This window comes from Saccoglossus kowalevskii, chromosome 14 (genome assembly GCF_978046115.1).
Source record: "Saccoglossus kowalevskii chromosome 14, keSacKowa6.1, whole genome shotgun sequence".
In the NCBI taxonomy this organism is placed as follows: domain Eukaryota; kingdom Metazoa; phylum Hemichordata; class Enteropneusta; family Harrimaniidae; genus Saccoglossus; species Saccoglossus kowalevskii.
In genome coordinates, this window is record NC_140654.1 from 24,660,837 (window position 1) to 24,676,820 (window position 15,984).

The 15,984-nt window shown below is 33.0% G+C and overlaps 1 protein-coding gene across 1 annotated transcript; it reads right to left on the minus strand.

Moving 5' to 3' along the window:
• Window positions 1-2,177: 2,177 nt before the first annotated feature.
• LOC100376480 (uncharacterized) lies at window positions 2,178-12,771 on the minus strand. Its single transcript, XM_085507714.1, has 15 exons — window positions 12,670-12,771; window positions 12,496-12,511; window positions 11,645-12,014; window positions 11,223-11,296; window positions 10,288-10,311; window positions 8,864-8,890; window positions 8,587-8,613; window positions 8,313-8,336; window positions 8,033-8,062; window positions 7,763-7,792; window positions 6,819-6,842; window positions 4,633-4,773; window positions 4,299-4,428; window positions 2,968-3,042; window positions 2,178-2,283 (listed from the first exon to the last, which is right to left on the minus strand). Coding segments are annotated over exons 1-15 (1,071 nt in total). The 5' UTR covers window positions 12,748-12,771; the 3' UTR covers window positions 2,178-2,282.
• Window positions 12,772-15,984: the final 3,213 nt, after the last annotated feature.

Consider the following 15,984-nt stretch of genomic DNA (forward strand, 5'->3'; position numbering starts at 1 on the left):
AGCCTTGTGATGGCTCTGTATTGCGATATACTACATCTAGTGACAATGTACTGATGCTTCATCAACGTTACAGAAAAGAGTACATTACATTTCGTTTGATCCAAGCACTGTGCATTAGTGTGTTGTTGCTCGTCGGTGTTGTTTACTTGCATCAGTTTGTGGATACGCATGATCTACCAATCGTGGTGTATATAACATAATATTTGGCAAATTTAGAATCCCGTAAATGCTATATACAATAGTAGGACTGTATTGTCTTCTGTTATGTAATTACAAACAAATTAAGATTCCTTGTATAATATAAAACACATTTGGCCACACGGATAATATCACGAAGAGCACCCTAGATTTGATTGATCCGTTGGATCCATCATAAATATTTTATGAAGCATTATGTTGTCGAATTGTTTTAGGTTACTAACCCCAGATTATAGCATGCATGTGTCGCTTGTTTTTTTCGAAAGAATACTATCAATCACATACACATATACGTTTAAAGCAACATTACATTACCGTAAAATGTTTAAAAAAATTAGGAACGTTTTCCTTAAAGGCAAAACGTGTCATACATGTACGCCACATTCAAAATTCAACCACAAAATACTCGTAGCTCTATACTGCGACATTACGTGTTGTTTTTTCCCCACAAAATTATGGCTAAACATGAAGTATTTAATGATAGATTTGTGCTGCGTAATGGTTTATACGACCACCACGTGTATAATTTTGCAGTATAAATGTCATAGTATGATCTTTCGAGTCTGATCTATTTTGATACATTGCGAGGACAAATATATCAAAAGCAATAATGGGAATAGGAAAGAAATATAATAGCTAACTTTTAAATTTTTTTATAATATAGGGTTAAACTTCTTATATCCTCTTTAAAAAGTAACTATTTTATATTGAATGTGAATCATGAATTGTTGCGTGTTGTCACCACGTTGCATTGATGTCATGCTATGGGACAACGCCCTCAGTGGTGGAGTCCATCTGCCACCATGACAACGCATGCAAAGTATTAAAACTATTGGTTATTTACTAACATAGTTGCAAATGAGTAATATTTTATGTTTTCACCTTGTTGCGGATGCTGTATACAAGTCTAATTATAATGGTGCTCCTGAATACATAACGACTCGCGGTCCAGACACATGTAAACGACTCTTGTTCTAGACTCGTCCATCATCTCAACATTATAATTATAATCATCCTATTTATTTAATCACCGCATTTGTTTTTATATTTTCTCCTGTCTGTATTTAATTTTTATATATTTCTTGTTGTCTGTATTTGATTTTATACAATTCCCATTGTCTGTACTTACTGTAGTTTCTACTGTATGTATATTTTTTAACCATACGTTCCCACGGTCCGAAAATTGGGGTCATTTTCATCTATCGTTAGACAGGACAGTGTCACCAGGTTGCATTGATGTTGTCGTGAAGATGCTATGGGGTGACGCCCTCAGTGGTGGAGTTCACATGCCGTCGTGACAACGCATGCAAAGTATTAAGACTATTGGTTGAACGATTAACACTGTTGATTATAAAAATGGGAGGGAGCGCGGTTCTGGCGTAATAGGAGGGAAAAGAACCGGGGGCTTATGGCGACGATTGAAGTTGTAATAAATATCTGGCTGTACTATACTCCTGATGTCCATATGACTGAATGTAGCGTATTAGTGTCGAGCGATCCGAGAGTAACTTGCCTTGCCTTACCCCTTACAACCACTTCCTATATATTCAACCTGACGAGCCAGCCACCTATAACAACCCTGATAGACGAAACCCGCATTGTTTACAGTGTAAAAGATAGAATTGCACCAAATATACCAGACTGTGAATCGAATTTCAGTAATGCACTGCAAACTAATCAAAATATGACCTGTATATTAATGACATATACCTGATACTTGGCGAGTGATCAATCAAATCATCACAACAATCTAATATTGCTCCATTGATTTATCTCAGTGAGCAGTACAATAAACCACTTTACAACTTTATGCATTTCTATATATCGTTACGGGGTAAATAATGTCAATACTTAAATAGTTTGTTGTAATTGTATACAATTGTTGTAAATAAACAAAGATCACCAAAGTTCTTCTAATTCAAAACATATTAATATACACATTTGTTTGTCGCATGCATTTACCAAATAAACAACGCTAATTATGGCATTTTTAACTTTAATTATTCTTTAGTTGATAACTAAACATTTAAGACATATAACTATTGAAACATGTTCCATTGGTAACAGACGGTTCCCATTCGTAGTCTATAAAAAAGAAGAACATAATCATAAGGCATATAATACGAGTAAAACTATTTGTAAACTATGGCAAAAAATGCCCAGTATGTTTTGGTCATTGCAATGGACACATTATTCCTGGATGTAGCACACCTCTGTAAGTGAAGCCTCGTTTTGAGCTAACACTATACCAACTAGAATGCAGCAATTCACCCCATAAAAACTGTCATGTGTTTTAATTGCAATATAATAATAACCCCAAATTTATATAGTCATAAAACAGCAACAAACTTTATGTGCTTATCAGTGAGAGAATATGTGAATGATGATGTTCAAGTTCGAGGTGGGACACAGTATGTGATATATAAAAAAGATAAATTACAAAATGCGAAAATAAAAATTTAGCTCATATTCGAATGCGCTGAGGGCAATCTACATTCACAATACTGAAAGTGATATATAATATATTATATCGACGAATTTCCTGATATTTCTAAAATTCATTGATTGCACACATTTCATTTATCAGACATGAAATCAGCACCAGCCACGTTTTTATCTTAGTATCCATACGGGTTCACAAGGTAGAGAGTTACCGACTAGATAATATGACAATTACACTATGTATATTCAAAAAACAGACATACTAGGAATCAATGAATAAATGCATCATTGCTGAAATCACTTAAGCGAAAAATGAAAGCAGCTTACTAAGTGACAAGATACTCCTCACAGATGTAACGTTTTTGTTTACTGCACTTTTTAATGTACCATAAACCGTTTTTTCTGTGAAAACAAATAAACAAAAAGCAATCTAACAAATGTTTTTCACAATGTTGACACACTTGCAATTTCAGACCACCATGCCTCAGGTTGCATCATAATTATCCCCAGTATACTGAATACTATTATATCCGATATATCAACTGTTTTGAATATACTTTCCAGAGAAACTGAAGTGATTATTTCTATCGCCAGGCTCAAGATTCTACATAAATATTATAAGCTTTAATATATCTGATAAATGATGGGACACTTCTTTAAATTCATGTTATTCTACGTGTTTCGATACTTAGTTCCTGCAATATATTGAATATAAGGACTGATCTCGTTGATACATACATGCCTGTGTAATAATCTATACATATATATTGAAACGAATACACTTGTTTAACACATACAATGTCACGGGTTAGAAAAACTATATTTAACACATGTATCAGTTCAAGTTTTTCGTCACCAGAAAAACAGTTGTAGTTTATTGGCTTTGCAGCACATTGATTAACTGCTTCATTCGATATCCTTTCTGTTAAAATTAAAGAAATTATTCATTTCATAGTAATGCTTGACCATATTCAAACAATAGACAACAAATCACAATAAAAACAAATTGGATTCTGAAAGAAACAACCAACCCAATTATATATGATTAAAAACATATGTCGGTTGATGTATTACTAGTGTGTGTTGCTTACAATGAGATATTTGAACCCAGCCCTGATACTACTTTGCACATTGCATTATGAAATGAATATGAGGTCATAGATATTTAATTCATGTTTCAAAAATGCTGGAGAGCGGTCTCATAGATGGTGTCTGCACGTGTTTTGGTTCTACTATTTAAATAACTAAAACAAGATTACATCTGTAGGTTTTATTTTAATCACTTTACGAATCCAAAGAACACATACTCACACAATGAACAATTGATTACATTTGTTAAAGCAGCACATGGCGCTTTCAAAAATCAACCTTGGATGTCAAAACGTAAATAGCTGATTACAAAAACAAAACAAAAAAAAAACGTTTTCGTAATCAATGAGCCGTATTTAAATTCATGTCGCACGAACCATAAGAGGCGATGTTCGCATTTTAAAGGTAATCTACCTGGTGGTTATTCACCACATAATCGCAGAGAAATCAACAATGCAAATTGTCTTCACTATTACTAAGTGTCTTTCAAGCTGATCTTGAAACCTGAATATGCTCAATTGTGCGTTAAATTTAGGATACTTTGGTAACGATGACAAAATGATCCGTACCTGATTTCAACACATTTGTTGTTTTGTTGCGTATTTGAAGGCTCGGTGAACCAATTGGTATACATCAAAGGTTGTCCATTCCAAGCTGTAAAGCCCGAGCCACTGTAGTACACTCCAATCCAATATCCGCCTGTTAATAGAAAAGTATTATTTATGATCATAATTACCAAAAAAATAGCGTGCATTCTTTGTTAGAGTAACGTGTTTTAGAGATTAACAATATCACGTTCAAATTTCAATGATGCATAACAAATGATAAACACCATGATATCAGTTGAAATCACTGGAAGGAGTGCCGTGTTAATTTATATTTAAAAAGCTGGGTATTACATACCATTATAATTCTCGTCTGTTGATATCATTGCAACAATAATTGCATTAGTAATAGCGTCCGGAACTATAAGGTTTACAGTGCACCTTGAAGACTGAGCTGAATGCCAGTTACGTTTCGTCCATGTGTCGGGCAACTGTGGAACTAAAAGTGTAAATAGTTTAACTTCATTGCGTGTAATGTATTGGTAATATAATTGACACTGTGATAAGGACTTTCCGTTTTCGATATTGTGAAAAATATAGAATAGAAATATACAGTATTTTTACCAAGTAAAATCACATATATTAAAGTTATTGTTCATATACGAGTATACACACTACATAATTTCATTCATTGTTTTCAGTCATACTTCAAAGTAAATAAAAGGCAAACATATAGAGAATATAGCAAATTATCTTTATTCTGTAATATTCTCGTGAAATCGGTAATTATGAAAATGATTTGTGGGACTATAAGCAATATATTTCGTTATAAATTATATTCAATATAAATTTCTGAAATATCTTGTATCATTTTTTTTTTCAACGAAAGGATACCAGAATGTCGAAAACAGAAAGTAGTCTTAATTAAATAGATGTATTGTATAACCACATGTATTTGATAGTTAACGGTTGCATGATTAGAGTTATTGATTGTATTAATCCTTCGATAAATGAAAATCAATCTGATTGCAACTTAAATAAGTATACGAAGTGATATCAACAAGATACAATGCCGTGGGTTAATGTTTGGTGTGCAATAAAATGTTCGTATTTTAAATTGATTACTATATTGTTAACGTATTCTGTTTTGGAATGCGTTCTCTGTATTGTTACGCAAAACGTAGTATCTGCCTCATGTTTTCATAATGAACCTTGAACAAGTGTAATCATGTCTCTAATGGGCATACAGGCAACGACTCTGATGTGAGATCCTGTAAACCTGAATTTTTCACTGTTAGAAGATCGACAAACCGTTCGGCAATTTATAACTGTTGCCTTATTTATAATGATGAACATTGGTCAAGATTTCCTTAAAAACCCAGTTAGATTCGGAGATCGAGGGAAAAGTAGAATTCCTTGTAAATAATTCCTGTGATATCTGTTTATATGCAGACTTATTGTATTTACCAAATGAATACACTTTAACAGAAGGATGGCACAGACGGTGAATGAATTTAAATTCAAATTCAAGGTCATTCGGGAAGTGGTTTAAAACATTTTGTTTGACTGAAAATCATTTGCTATGTGTTAGCGCAGATTGTTAGTACAAAGAATATCTTCCCTTTTCTTTAAAGTTTTCAAAATATTGTCGCTGAGTTTTTCACATATTAATTAAACAAATTGGCGGTATCATTAACGTTCTCTGTATTGTAGTGTTGTATATTAGGATAGATTTGTTTTATTAATAGTTACGCGTCGTGTCGACCATCGTTAAAATTTGAGTTTGCTATTTCGTTTTTACTATTTTTCTGTGATTCGTCCATATCCATATCTTCAATTTTCCTAGAAATAACTCTGTGTATCTTCTATGTTTTTTTTCAGTTTGATAAGTGACGCATCTGTTTTTGTCCTTAATATTACGTGACCTATCATAACTAAACTTAATTTGTCATTCAATATAGCAAATTATCTTATTCTTATCATAGATTCTTGAACAAAAGACATGTAAGAAAACACAAAACAAGTGACTGATAACAATTGGCAAAACATTTCAAACAAACAAATGAAAACAACTAACAAGTACGTAACACAACGCTATATGTATATATTATATTTGCTACGCCGTATATCATTATGAGCCATAACACCAAATTAACGAATTTTGATTATGAAAACTAATAATCAAACAAATGATGTAGAGACAAATTAGACAACAATTATATTGATAGATTAGCCTAACATAAACATGTTGCTAGTGACCCTATAAATTAGTATTGCAGCTAAATTCATGACTCAAGAGTGCTGACAGTGTGAGACTTAAATTTGAAAACACAGGTATATAAATATTTACTTTTATGTACGATTGTATAAATCTTTCGAACATGTATTCAGTAGTATAAACTAAGGTGATATTCGAATTTGTTCTGCGTTATTCCAACATAATAATCAGTAATAATCCAGGGTAATAATCATTGTGAGTATCTATTTATTCTGCCAATCACTGCAAACATCATACACATAATGAAATAATTATAATGGCATTACCTGGTTCGACTGTTGTCGTTGTATCTATTGTATAGAAACGTAGAATATATTAGACATTAAATAAACTTTTACTGTTCTTTGCGGGGTTTTCAAGATCATATAGTTTGTTTTTTCTATATTAATTGTAAATTTATGTTAGTTTGCAGGAATTTAAATAAATTTGAGGCATCCGCAAAGAGCCGGAAATTGATAGCATTAGTGGAGTGGTTAATTTCATTTATGTAGAGAAGAACGTGTAAAGGCCATAATATTAATCCCTAGGCCACCCCTTATAGAATCTGTCTGGATGTGGATGCAGTTCCGTCAATGTTTACTGTTTGGTGTATATTAGTTAGGTAGCTTCGGAACCACGAAAGCGGGAGATCCCTTATCCCATAATAAGTCAGTTTTCCAAGTAGAATATTATAGTAAATAATATCGAAGGCCTTTTTTAAATCAATGAATACCCCAAGTAACAAAACCGTTGTCCATGTTGGCAGTAATATCAGAAACAAGGTCAAATTGGGCAAGGGCGCTTCTGTATTTTTTCCGAAAACCATATTGTGAAGGCAAGAGTATGTAGAACTTCTTTTAGGAAACCAAGAAGCTGATCATTTACAGCTGATTCAAATATATAGTCACTGTGAATATCTGCTTATTCTATCAATCTAAATGCATCAACAATTCAAATTTGAATCAATTCTGCGTTATTCCAACGTAATAATCTGTTGTATAGAAACGTAGAATATATTAGACATTAAATAAAATTCATCAATACAGGTGAAAAAGTAAAACATCACAAACAATCTTAATGTATCCAAAAGTAAAAACAAATGTGAATATTTGAATTTATTCTGCGTTATTCCAACGTAATAATCCAGAGTAATATACACTGTGAGTATTTGTTTATTCTATCAACCACTGCAAATATTATACACATAATAAAATAATTATGATGGCATTACCTGGTTCGTCTGTTGTTGTTGTTGTTGTATCTGTTGTATAGAAACGTAGAATATATTAGACATTAAATGAAATTTATCAATACAGGTGAAAAAGTAAAACATCCCAAAGAATTTACATGTATCCAAAAGTCAAAACAAATGTGAATATTTGAATTTATTCTGCGTTATTCCAACGTAATAATCCAGAGTAATATACACTGTGAGTATTTGTTTATTCTATCAACCACTGCAAATATTATACACATAATAAAATAATTATGATGGCATTACCTGGTTCGTCTGTTGTTGTTGTTGTTGTATCTGTTGTATAGAAACGTAGAATATATTAGACATTAAATGAAATTTATCAATACAGGTGAAAAAGTAAAACATCCCAAAGAATTTACATGTATCCAAAAGTCAAAACAAATGTGAATATTTGAATTTGTTCTGCGTTAGTCCAACGTAATAATCAGTAATAATCCAGGGTAATAGTCACTGAGAGTATCTGCTTATTCTATCAACCACTGCAAATATCATACACATAATGAAATAATTATGATGGCATTACCTGGTTCGTCTGTTGTGGTTGTATCTGTTGTATAAAAACGTAGAATATATTAGACATTAAATGAAATTCATCAATACAGGTGAAAAAATAAAACATCACAAACAATCTTAATGTATCCAAAAGTCAAAACAAATGTGAATATTTGAATTTATTATGTGTTATTCCAACGTAATAATTAGTAATAATCTAGGGTAATAGTCACTGAGAGTATCTGTTTATTCTATCAACCACTGCAAATATTATACACATAATGAAATAATTATGATGGTATTACCTGGTTCGCATGTTGTGGTTGTTGTATCTGTTGTACAGAAACGTAGAATATATTAGACATTAAATGAAATTCTTCAACACAGATGAAAAAGTAAAACATTCCATAGAAATAAAATGTATCCAAAAGTCAAAACAAATGTGAATATTTGAATTTGTTCTGCATTATTCCAACGTAATAATCAGTAATAATCCAGAATAATAGTCACTGAGAGTATCTGTTTATTCTATCAACCACTGCAAATATTATACACATAATGAAATAATTATGATGGCATTACCTGGTTCGTCTGTTGTGGTTGTTGTATCTGTTGTATAGAAACGCGAATTATATTAGACATTAAATGAAATTCATCAATACAGGTGAAAAAGTAAAACATCCCATAGAAGATAAATGTATCCAAAAGTAAAAACAAATGTAGTAATACTACGAATGTGATTTGAGCATTAGGAATATAAGGTTACAATGAGCAAGTTATAATATGAGGTTAATAGGAGGATACCTCAAAGTATGCACAAAGACGGTACAGCGGGCGTATTGACCGACGCGCAGCGGGGGTCGATGCGACGGCGTACTGTCTGAGTGGAGTCATGACCTGAAAATACTAAAACTCGGGTAAATACATGGAAATTAAAAAAACAGACCCCACCCGGCCCCATTCTAGATATGGAACCCTGATATTGGACCATAACCAAGCACATCTATACCCCATTCTAGAAAAAACAGCTAATAATTACGATTCATACATAATAAGATTTGCATTAAGTGACCCCCGGATAAAACGCCGGCTGGCTGAAATTTCTGAAAAGAGCGTGCTACGATTCTGTAATCATCGTGGTATACACCCTCTAATAAGTGGGTCGCATTGTAAACGAGACTGTCTGTGAACAAAATTACGGGACTAAAACATCGCACGATCCAACGCAAACTCCAAAATTTATATCAATCAACACTTTTAAGCACTGAAGTGCGATTAGGAAAAGGGAAACACTGACAGTGAAAAAAGTTTCAACAAATGGTATAACTGAAATACAGCCACGTGACAAAAAAACGACTGGTTGATTAATGGACGATTGAATCGCCACGCGGGAACGCGACATTGTATTCGTTAATTTTGACGTATAATTATGCAAACATTTCCACACGCCGTCTCAAAATATAAAACGTACCAGAAAATAAACCTTATCCCAATCTTATTCTCTCTCTAATTTTCCCAGACAGACAAGTCAAACATTTTTCGTTACAGACAATTAAAAATGTCACTGTTCTATAGTTTACATAGCAGGTCACCCACAAAATCATCATGTAGACGAAGCGTGGGAAAATAACTAGAAACATTGTTGATTTCGCTTGACGTTGATCTATTATCGTTGGGCCCGTGACAGTATCCCCTAGTGCGTCAATGAAATTAAAAGCCCCAAATTGAAAATAGCATTTTGATTTCCGTTCATTTCAAAATCCTATTTCGAAAAGGCGATATTGCCACCACGAGCATAACTTTGAAATCTGCAGCTAAACTTTGAATTGTGATTTCGTGCCGCAAACTGAAATTACGTCTAAAACCAAAATGTTGGATTCCAGAAAATATTAGAAATTCACTTGGCCGTCATTAGGCACGGACCTAATAGTCACTGTGAGTATCTGCTTATATTATCAATCACTGAAAATATCATGCATATAATGAAATAAATAAGATGTAATTACCTGGTTCGTCTGTTGTTGTTGTAACTATTGTATAGAAACGTAGAATTTATTAGACATTAAATGAAATTCATCAATACAGTAGACAAGGGGGGGGGGATGTGTGAAGAATCTAAGCCCAAGTTACAGCACTGTAAACTCAATTTAAAATCAGTTCATATATTCCATTGGTTCAGCTCACGTTTTGACGTATATCAATTAAACTTAAAATAAACTAATGGAATAAGTATATTAATTTCACTAACGTGGTGTGAGCATTGGAAATATATTGTTACAACGTGCAATCATACTATTAGTAATTGTAATGAATCGATAAGGGGTTACACTTAGAAGCTAAGATAAGAAGCTGGGTAAAACATGACAAATAATATTACATAAATAAAATAGGGAGAAGATTATTGACTCTAGCGTAACTAATAATATATTACATAGAAATTTAATTTAATTTAACTAATGTATTTTGATGTTATCTATTTGATTGTGCATATTAATGATAAAACAAGTGATTAAGCAGGGATAACATCATTGACCAATTAAACAAAAGTTGTACTGATAGCCTAGCCTAGCATAAGCATTTGGCTGAATTTCAAATAAGAAACATATCTTGTTTTCGTTGCTCAAGAGATTCATAGTATGACACACGATCACTGACATTGTGAGATTTAAATTATTATCTTGTCGGTCGTGCGTTTTGTGTCAGAGTGTGACCGTGAAAAAATCAGATTAAAGATGGTTCATGTGTTTAGTTTGTGTACTTGTTGTATTATAGAAACGATTTATAGTCGTTTAATTGACCAATTTGATCAAGTGGGCATGTTATTTTTCTTAGAGTTTAATAAATGATAATTCCAGTGCTAAACCACTACAATATAAGTTACAATTTCACGAATATTCATTTGAAACTAATTTTAAAAAAGTAAGTAAGACAAATAACTAACTTGGATATTGACAGATAAATCCTTTGGGATCTTCACAATAGTCATCATCTAATTTCCACATAGATTTCCGAGACCTAGCAGGAAATGCAATGTGTGGGATATATATCGTGTTCTATATGATGTTATAACCAAAGTATGTCATATACGTCGTGTTCTATATGATGTCATAAAAAAGTATGTCATATATGTCGTGTCTTATATGATGTCATAAACAAAATATGTCATACATGTCGTGTCCTATATGATGTTATAAACAAAATATGTCATATATGTCGTGTCTTATATGATGTCATAAACAAAATATGTCATATATTTCGTGTCCTATATGATGTCATAAACAAAACTTGTTGGTACATTTATATAATTTAACCACAATTTAACAAGTTGAACATACTCTTATTAATGTTATGATATAAACATACCAAAGCTGAACACAGTCTTGTCCGTTAACATTCTTTTCAACATTGTTGTTTGGTTGTTTTATTAGCTTTCCACCAATCACTTCAGTATGCCATCCGTCATAAGTAAGTGCATTGTCATTGCTCAACACAAATTCACCTTCATTTTGCTGGTCATTGCCATCAATCCAATATCCATTACCATTGGGATCTTGTAGCTGTACATTGTTGTTTATATACCGTCTGATTCTTTTACTTATTCCTCCTGCATTTACAACTGCCAATTGCCCATCTACATCTCCGAATGTTTCACAAAATTCCTTAGCTTTAAACCAATTTTTGTTTTGCTGGGGGAAGAACCTAAAACACATCGAAGTTTTAGAGTCACACGCATCTAAGGAAATAAAAACAAACATATTGTTTAATATAATGTTCGAAATTGAGTTGAATTGTCGTAAGTCAAGGTGCACGAGCACATAAAATGAATATATATATATACAAGACATACTGTTTTCACATTTTATTTCACAATCACAAGAAGGATACACTAAAATATGATATGCATGGGGCACATTCTGTCAGACTAAAAATGATCGATTCAAGAGTCAATTATATATTATGCTTCATACTACATTAGGGTAGTGCTCATCAAGTTGACATGACGTGTTATAGTTGTGTTGTTGTAGACAGACATACGCGTGTTGTATAATTATTTATGAGTCATACACCCTGATGTTAACCACGTTACATATGCGCAAAAATCACTTTGTTGGCCTGTTACTAACGTTCTACTTGTGCCCACATATGCCTCCAGCTATTTCGGGCAAGCAACCATATTATAGAAACAAACAGTAAAACAACAAAATAATACTTACGTTTCACGTTTTCCATCTACAATGTAAGAAAGAAGACTGTTATTACAATAGCAGAATAAATGAAATGTACGCCAATGAATCAATGGTGTATATGGTTTATATATCACTTGATGATGATATATCTTTATTTACAGATGTGTGATTAAAGAGAACAAGTCATTGACAATAACTCACCGATTCCAAGTCACTAATTTCTTGAACAGAATTACATATCAAGGCCAACACTATTGTCACAACAAAAGTGCCTTTCATGGTGGCGACGTGACTAAACGAATTAAAAATTATTTTATTTGTCTGGTTATGTTGAACACTAAATAAATATGTGCATTCGAATGTGTGATAATACCACCGTAACGCATACATCAGTGTATATATCAGTGGCGGATCCAGCAAAATGTTTTGGGGAGGGCCCCAAGCTTCGCTTAAAATATACGGAGCGTAAATCGCAGAGAAGCTAAGCGTAATCCAGATGATATGAATCGTCATGCGTTTGGGGGTGGGGCATTTATTATTGACAATGTCAAATTTCTTGTGCAAGAAGTGTATCATAGGGTTCAACTTATTTGTAACATATGGTACAATTTGAATAGCGCGTCAATGTATTCCATTGTATACATTAAATCAATATTGTGACACGAATATGCAGCAGGCCTCATATATAAAGGGGATAATACACATAAATCGTAAGATATTATAAAATGTCTTAATATTTTGATGAGGCGATTCTTGCAATACCAACGAGGACGGCATTTACCCCAAATTGATGTTAAAACCACATTGTATATATGATCCACTAAAATTAATGCGCTGTGAAACAGTTGCAAATGTAAATATTTCTGTTGAATCAATCGTTGTCCGTAAATCGTGGAAACAATACGTGCTGTTGCATGCGACCATACAGCGCGAACATTACAGTCGATGAAAGAAAACGAAAAAAACACACACATTCAGACTACAAATGAAGCATATGTTTACACAGCTAGAGAATATGACAAAACGTGCGTGAATATGACGTATCGCATACAATATGTATATACAAAGTGAGATAGAATAACATAGGAAAATAAATAGGGAAATAACTGTAGTAGAAGCATCATTCATACCAATACAAATATAAAGTTAACTTACACTCTCAACCTGTGAACGTTGCCCTGAGCGCGACGATAGTGTTACTGTGGACTCATCGGAATATACTATTTAAACATGTTAACAGTATATACTCGTGTTTTAATTATTTGATTGTGTTCATCTGTATAACGCATTCTATTGTACAGTTTCTTATTGAAGTACCGCCAATAAATACAATCAAATTGGTATTTTAAAAGCATGTTCCAAAGAAATGATAAATAACTAAAACCCATAATCGGCTGTAATCATATATGAGTGTTCCACTGTTTTGTAGTTAAAACGTAGTCATAGGATTCATGTCGACGCTTGTTTTCTTTGTCCGGGATTGCCTTACCTTTATTATATTAAAAGCTATTTTAAAATGTGCTTTATAACTCGGTTGCCGATTTACATGAAGTGTCTCAAAGTATACATGCCGACAACCGTACATTAGTTGTACATTCAGTTGTTTATTTTTAACTGTTTATTAAGAGATTTTAATAAGTGCATGTGGGTGACGTATGTTACGCTAAACATGCATGGTATAGCGCTGTATCGTACGTCACTAGCGAGAATGACGTTGCATTCATCGTGCTACGTAGCATAACATGATAAAACAACTTTCCTGTCAATCTGAAGCGAAAACAGAAACATATTTGCATTACATGACATTAAAACCAAGTCAGAATAAAATCCGATAATTTTGTCAAGAACAATCAGGACTCGTCCCTGGCTCTAGATCTGTGTGTGCCTTTTACTTCTCCGTAGTTGTCAACTAATTGCTTAGGAAAGTCATATAGTATTTCACACTTAATTTGTGGTTACCACAACAACTGGCATTTCCATCTACCTGTGGCATAGTTCGTCATTATGCCATTCAGAAGAAGATATGGTACATTTGGGTTTGAAACTTTTACTGTATCAGATTTTTACCATGTGTTAAATGAAGTGAACGCTAGAGGGTCTCTTACCCCGGCGGACTACAAAACTCATCTTTCCACGTCCAAATCCAGTATTAAGATGTGACAGTTGCTGGCGGGTAAAGAAGTCTTCATATCATTTGTGTACTTAGTAGCATGTTCTATTTCTGACCCATTTTGTCAGTGATTTTTTCGCACTTGGAACAAACCTGAACGATTGATCTCTGTCATCAAGGGGTCGGACATAATGTTGTTTTATAATAATACTACTTGCGGCTGTACAAACTATTTATACTGTACATAATGCGTGATAGTCTTCTGCATGGTAAATGTCCTTGAACAAAGTCATCACAAGAAACGGACAATTCTCAGGTCACTGACCATGAGGAAATAGACCTGAGAAGTGTCATTTTCATAACCTTCATTTACCTTCTTAGTAAGCTGTTTTACATGTTGTTAATGCACCAGGCTTGTGCTGGAAAATCCAATAATGCATTTTCACTTGACCTGTTACTGGCTGTGTTCGATATCTTATCAAAACACTGTTGATCGCGAACACATCTATCACTATAACTCTGAACTAAATGATACAGTTCTCATTGTCTGACCTTGACTAATTCTCAACCACTTTCACTTGGCTGAGTGATCGTTTTCCACTGTCATTGACTTGACAAGCATTCATAAGATGTCTTCAGAAAGTTTAAGAATGTATGATATCGACCCCTTTTAGATGGATATATACTGAGTGACTTAGTACATTTCTATATAATAACCTCTTTCACATTACATTGGTCTAAGAATTTAAATATTTCAACAAAATAAAGCCAAAATTCTATATCTAACAGATGTCATCTAGGAAAAGGACTAGTTTTGGAGTACTAGTCTAATTGTTTTAATACGTGTGCATGTCTATGTAATTTTGCATGCATATGGAGTTTACATTGGTAAGGCATGTTTATTATATGTTTATTTCCACCTGGTTTATACCCAGTATTTAGAGAACGTAATGCTGACATTGAGTAACATGCATTAAAATGTTTTTTATTTTAATAATGGTCGAAATTAGCTCAAAATTATTTCTGGGGAATTAAAATCATTACGAAAAAGATCATCTAAGATGGGGGAAAAGGTGTTTAAAATTGTGTACGTGGAATTAGTGTGTCTTTTTTTTATATAAACCATCATAATTTGTAATCCAATTTTATTCAAAACTTGCATAATTATACATTTCCCTTCTTTGAATTTGTTGGTACGTATGCAACGTGGGTTCAATCAGTATAAAATACATACACAGTATTGTAAAGTATGCAATTCACACAATCCATCCCTGTATAGTAAGAGTACTTTAACTCAATAATCAATATATTTACTATGACCGAATGTATTATTGATAAAATCTATCTGTATTTATTTATTTCAATTACAGAATACTGGATATCAATTCAGTGTTTCCATTTTTGTT

Excerpts from the sequence above, each read along its gene's own strand:
- LOC100376480 (XM_085507714.1), bottom strand. The coding sequence starts at position 12,747 with ATGAAAGGCACTTTTGTTGTGACAATAGTGTTGGCCTTGATATGTAAT. Across the intron at positions 8,337-8,586 it reads AACCACAACATGCGAACCAG|ATACAACCACAACAGACGAA; the intron begins GTAATACCATCA and ends TTTATACAACAG. Across the intron at positions 6,843-7,762 it reads AACAACAACAGACGAACCAG|ATACAACGACAACAGTCGAA; the intron begins GTAATGCCATCA and ends TCTATACAATAG.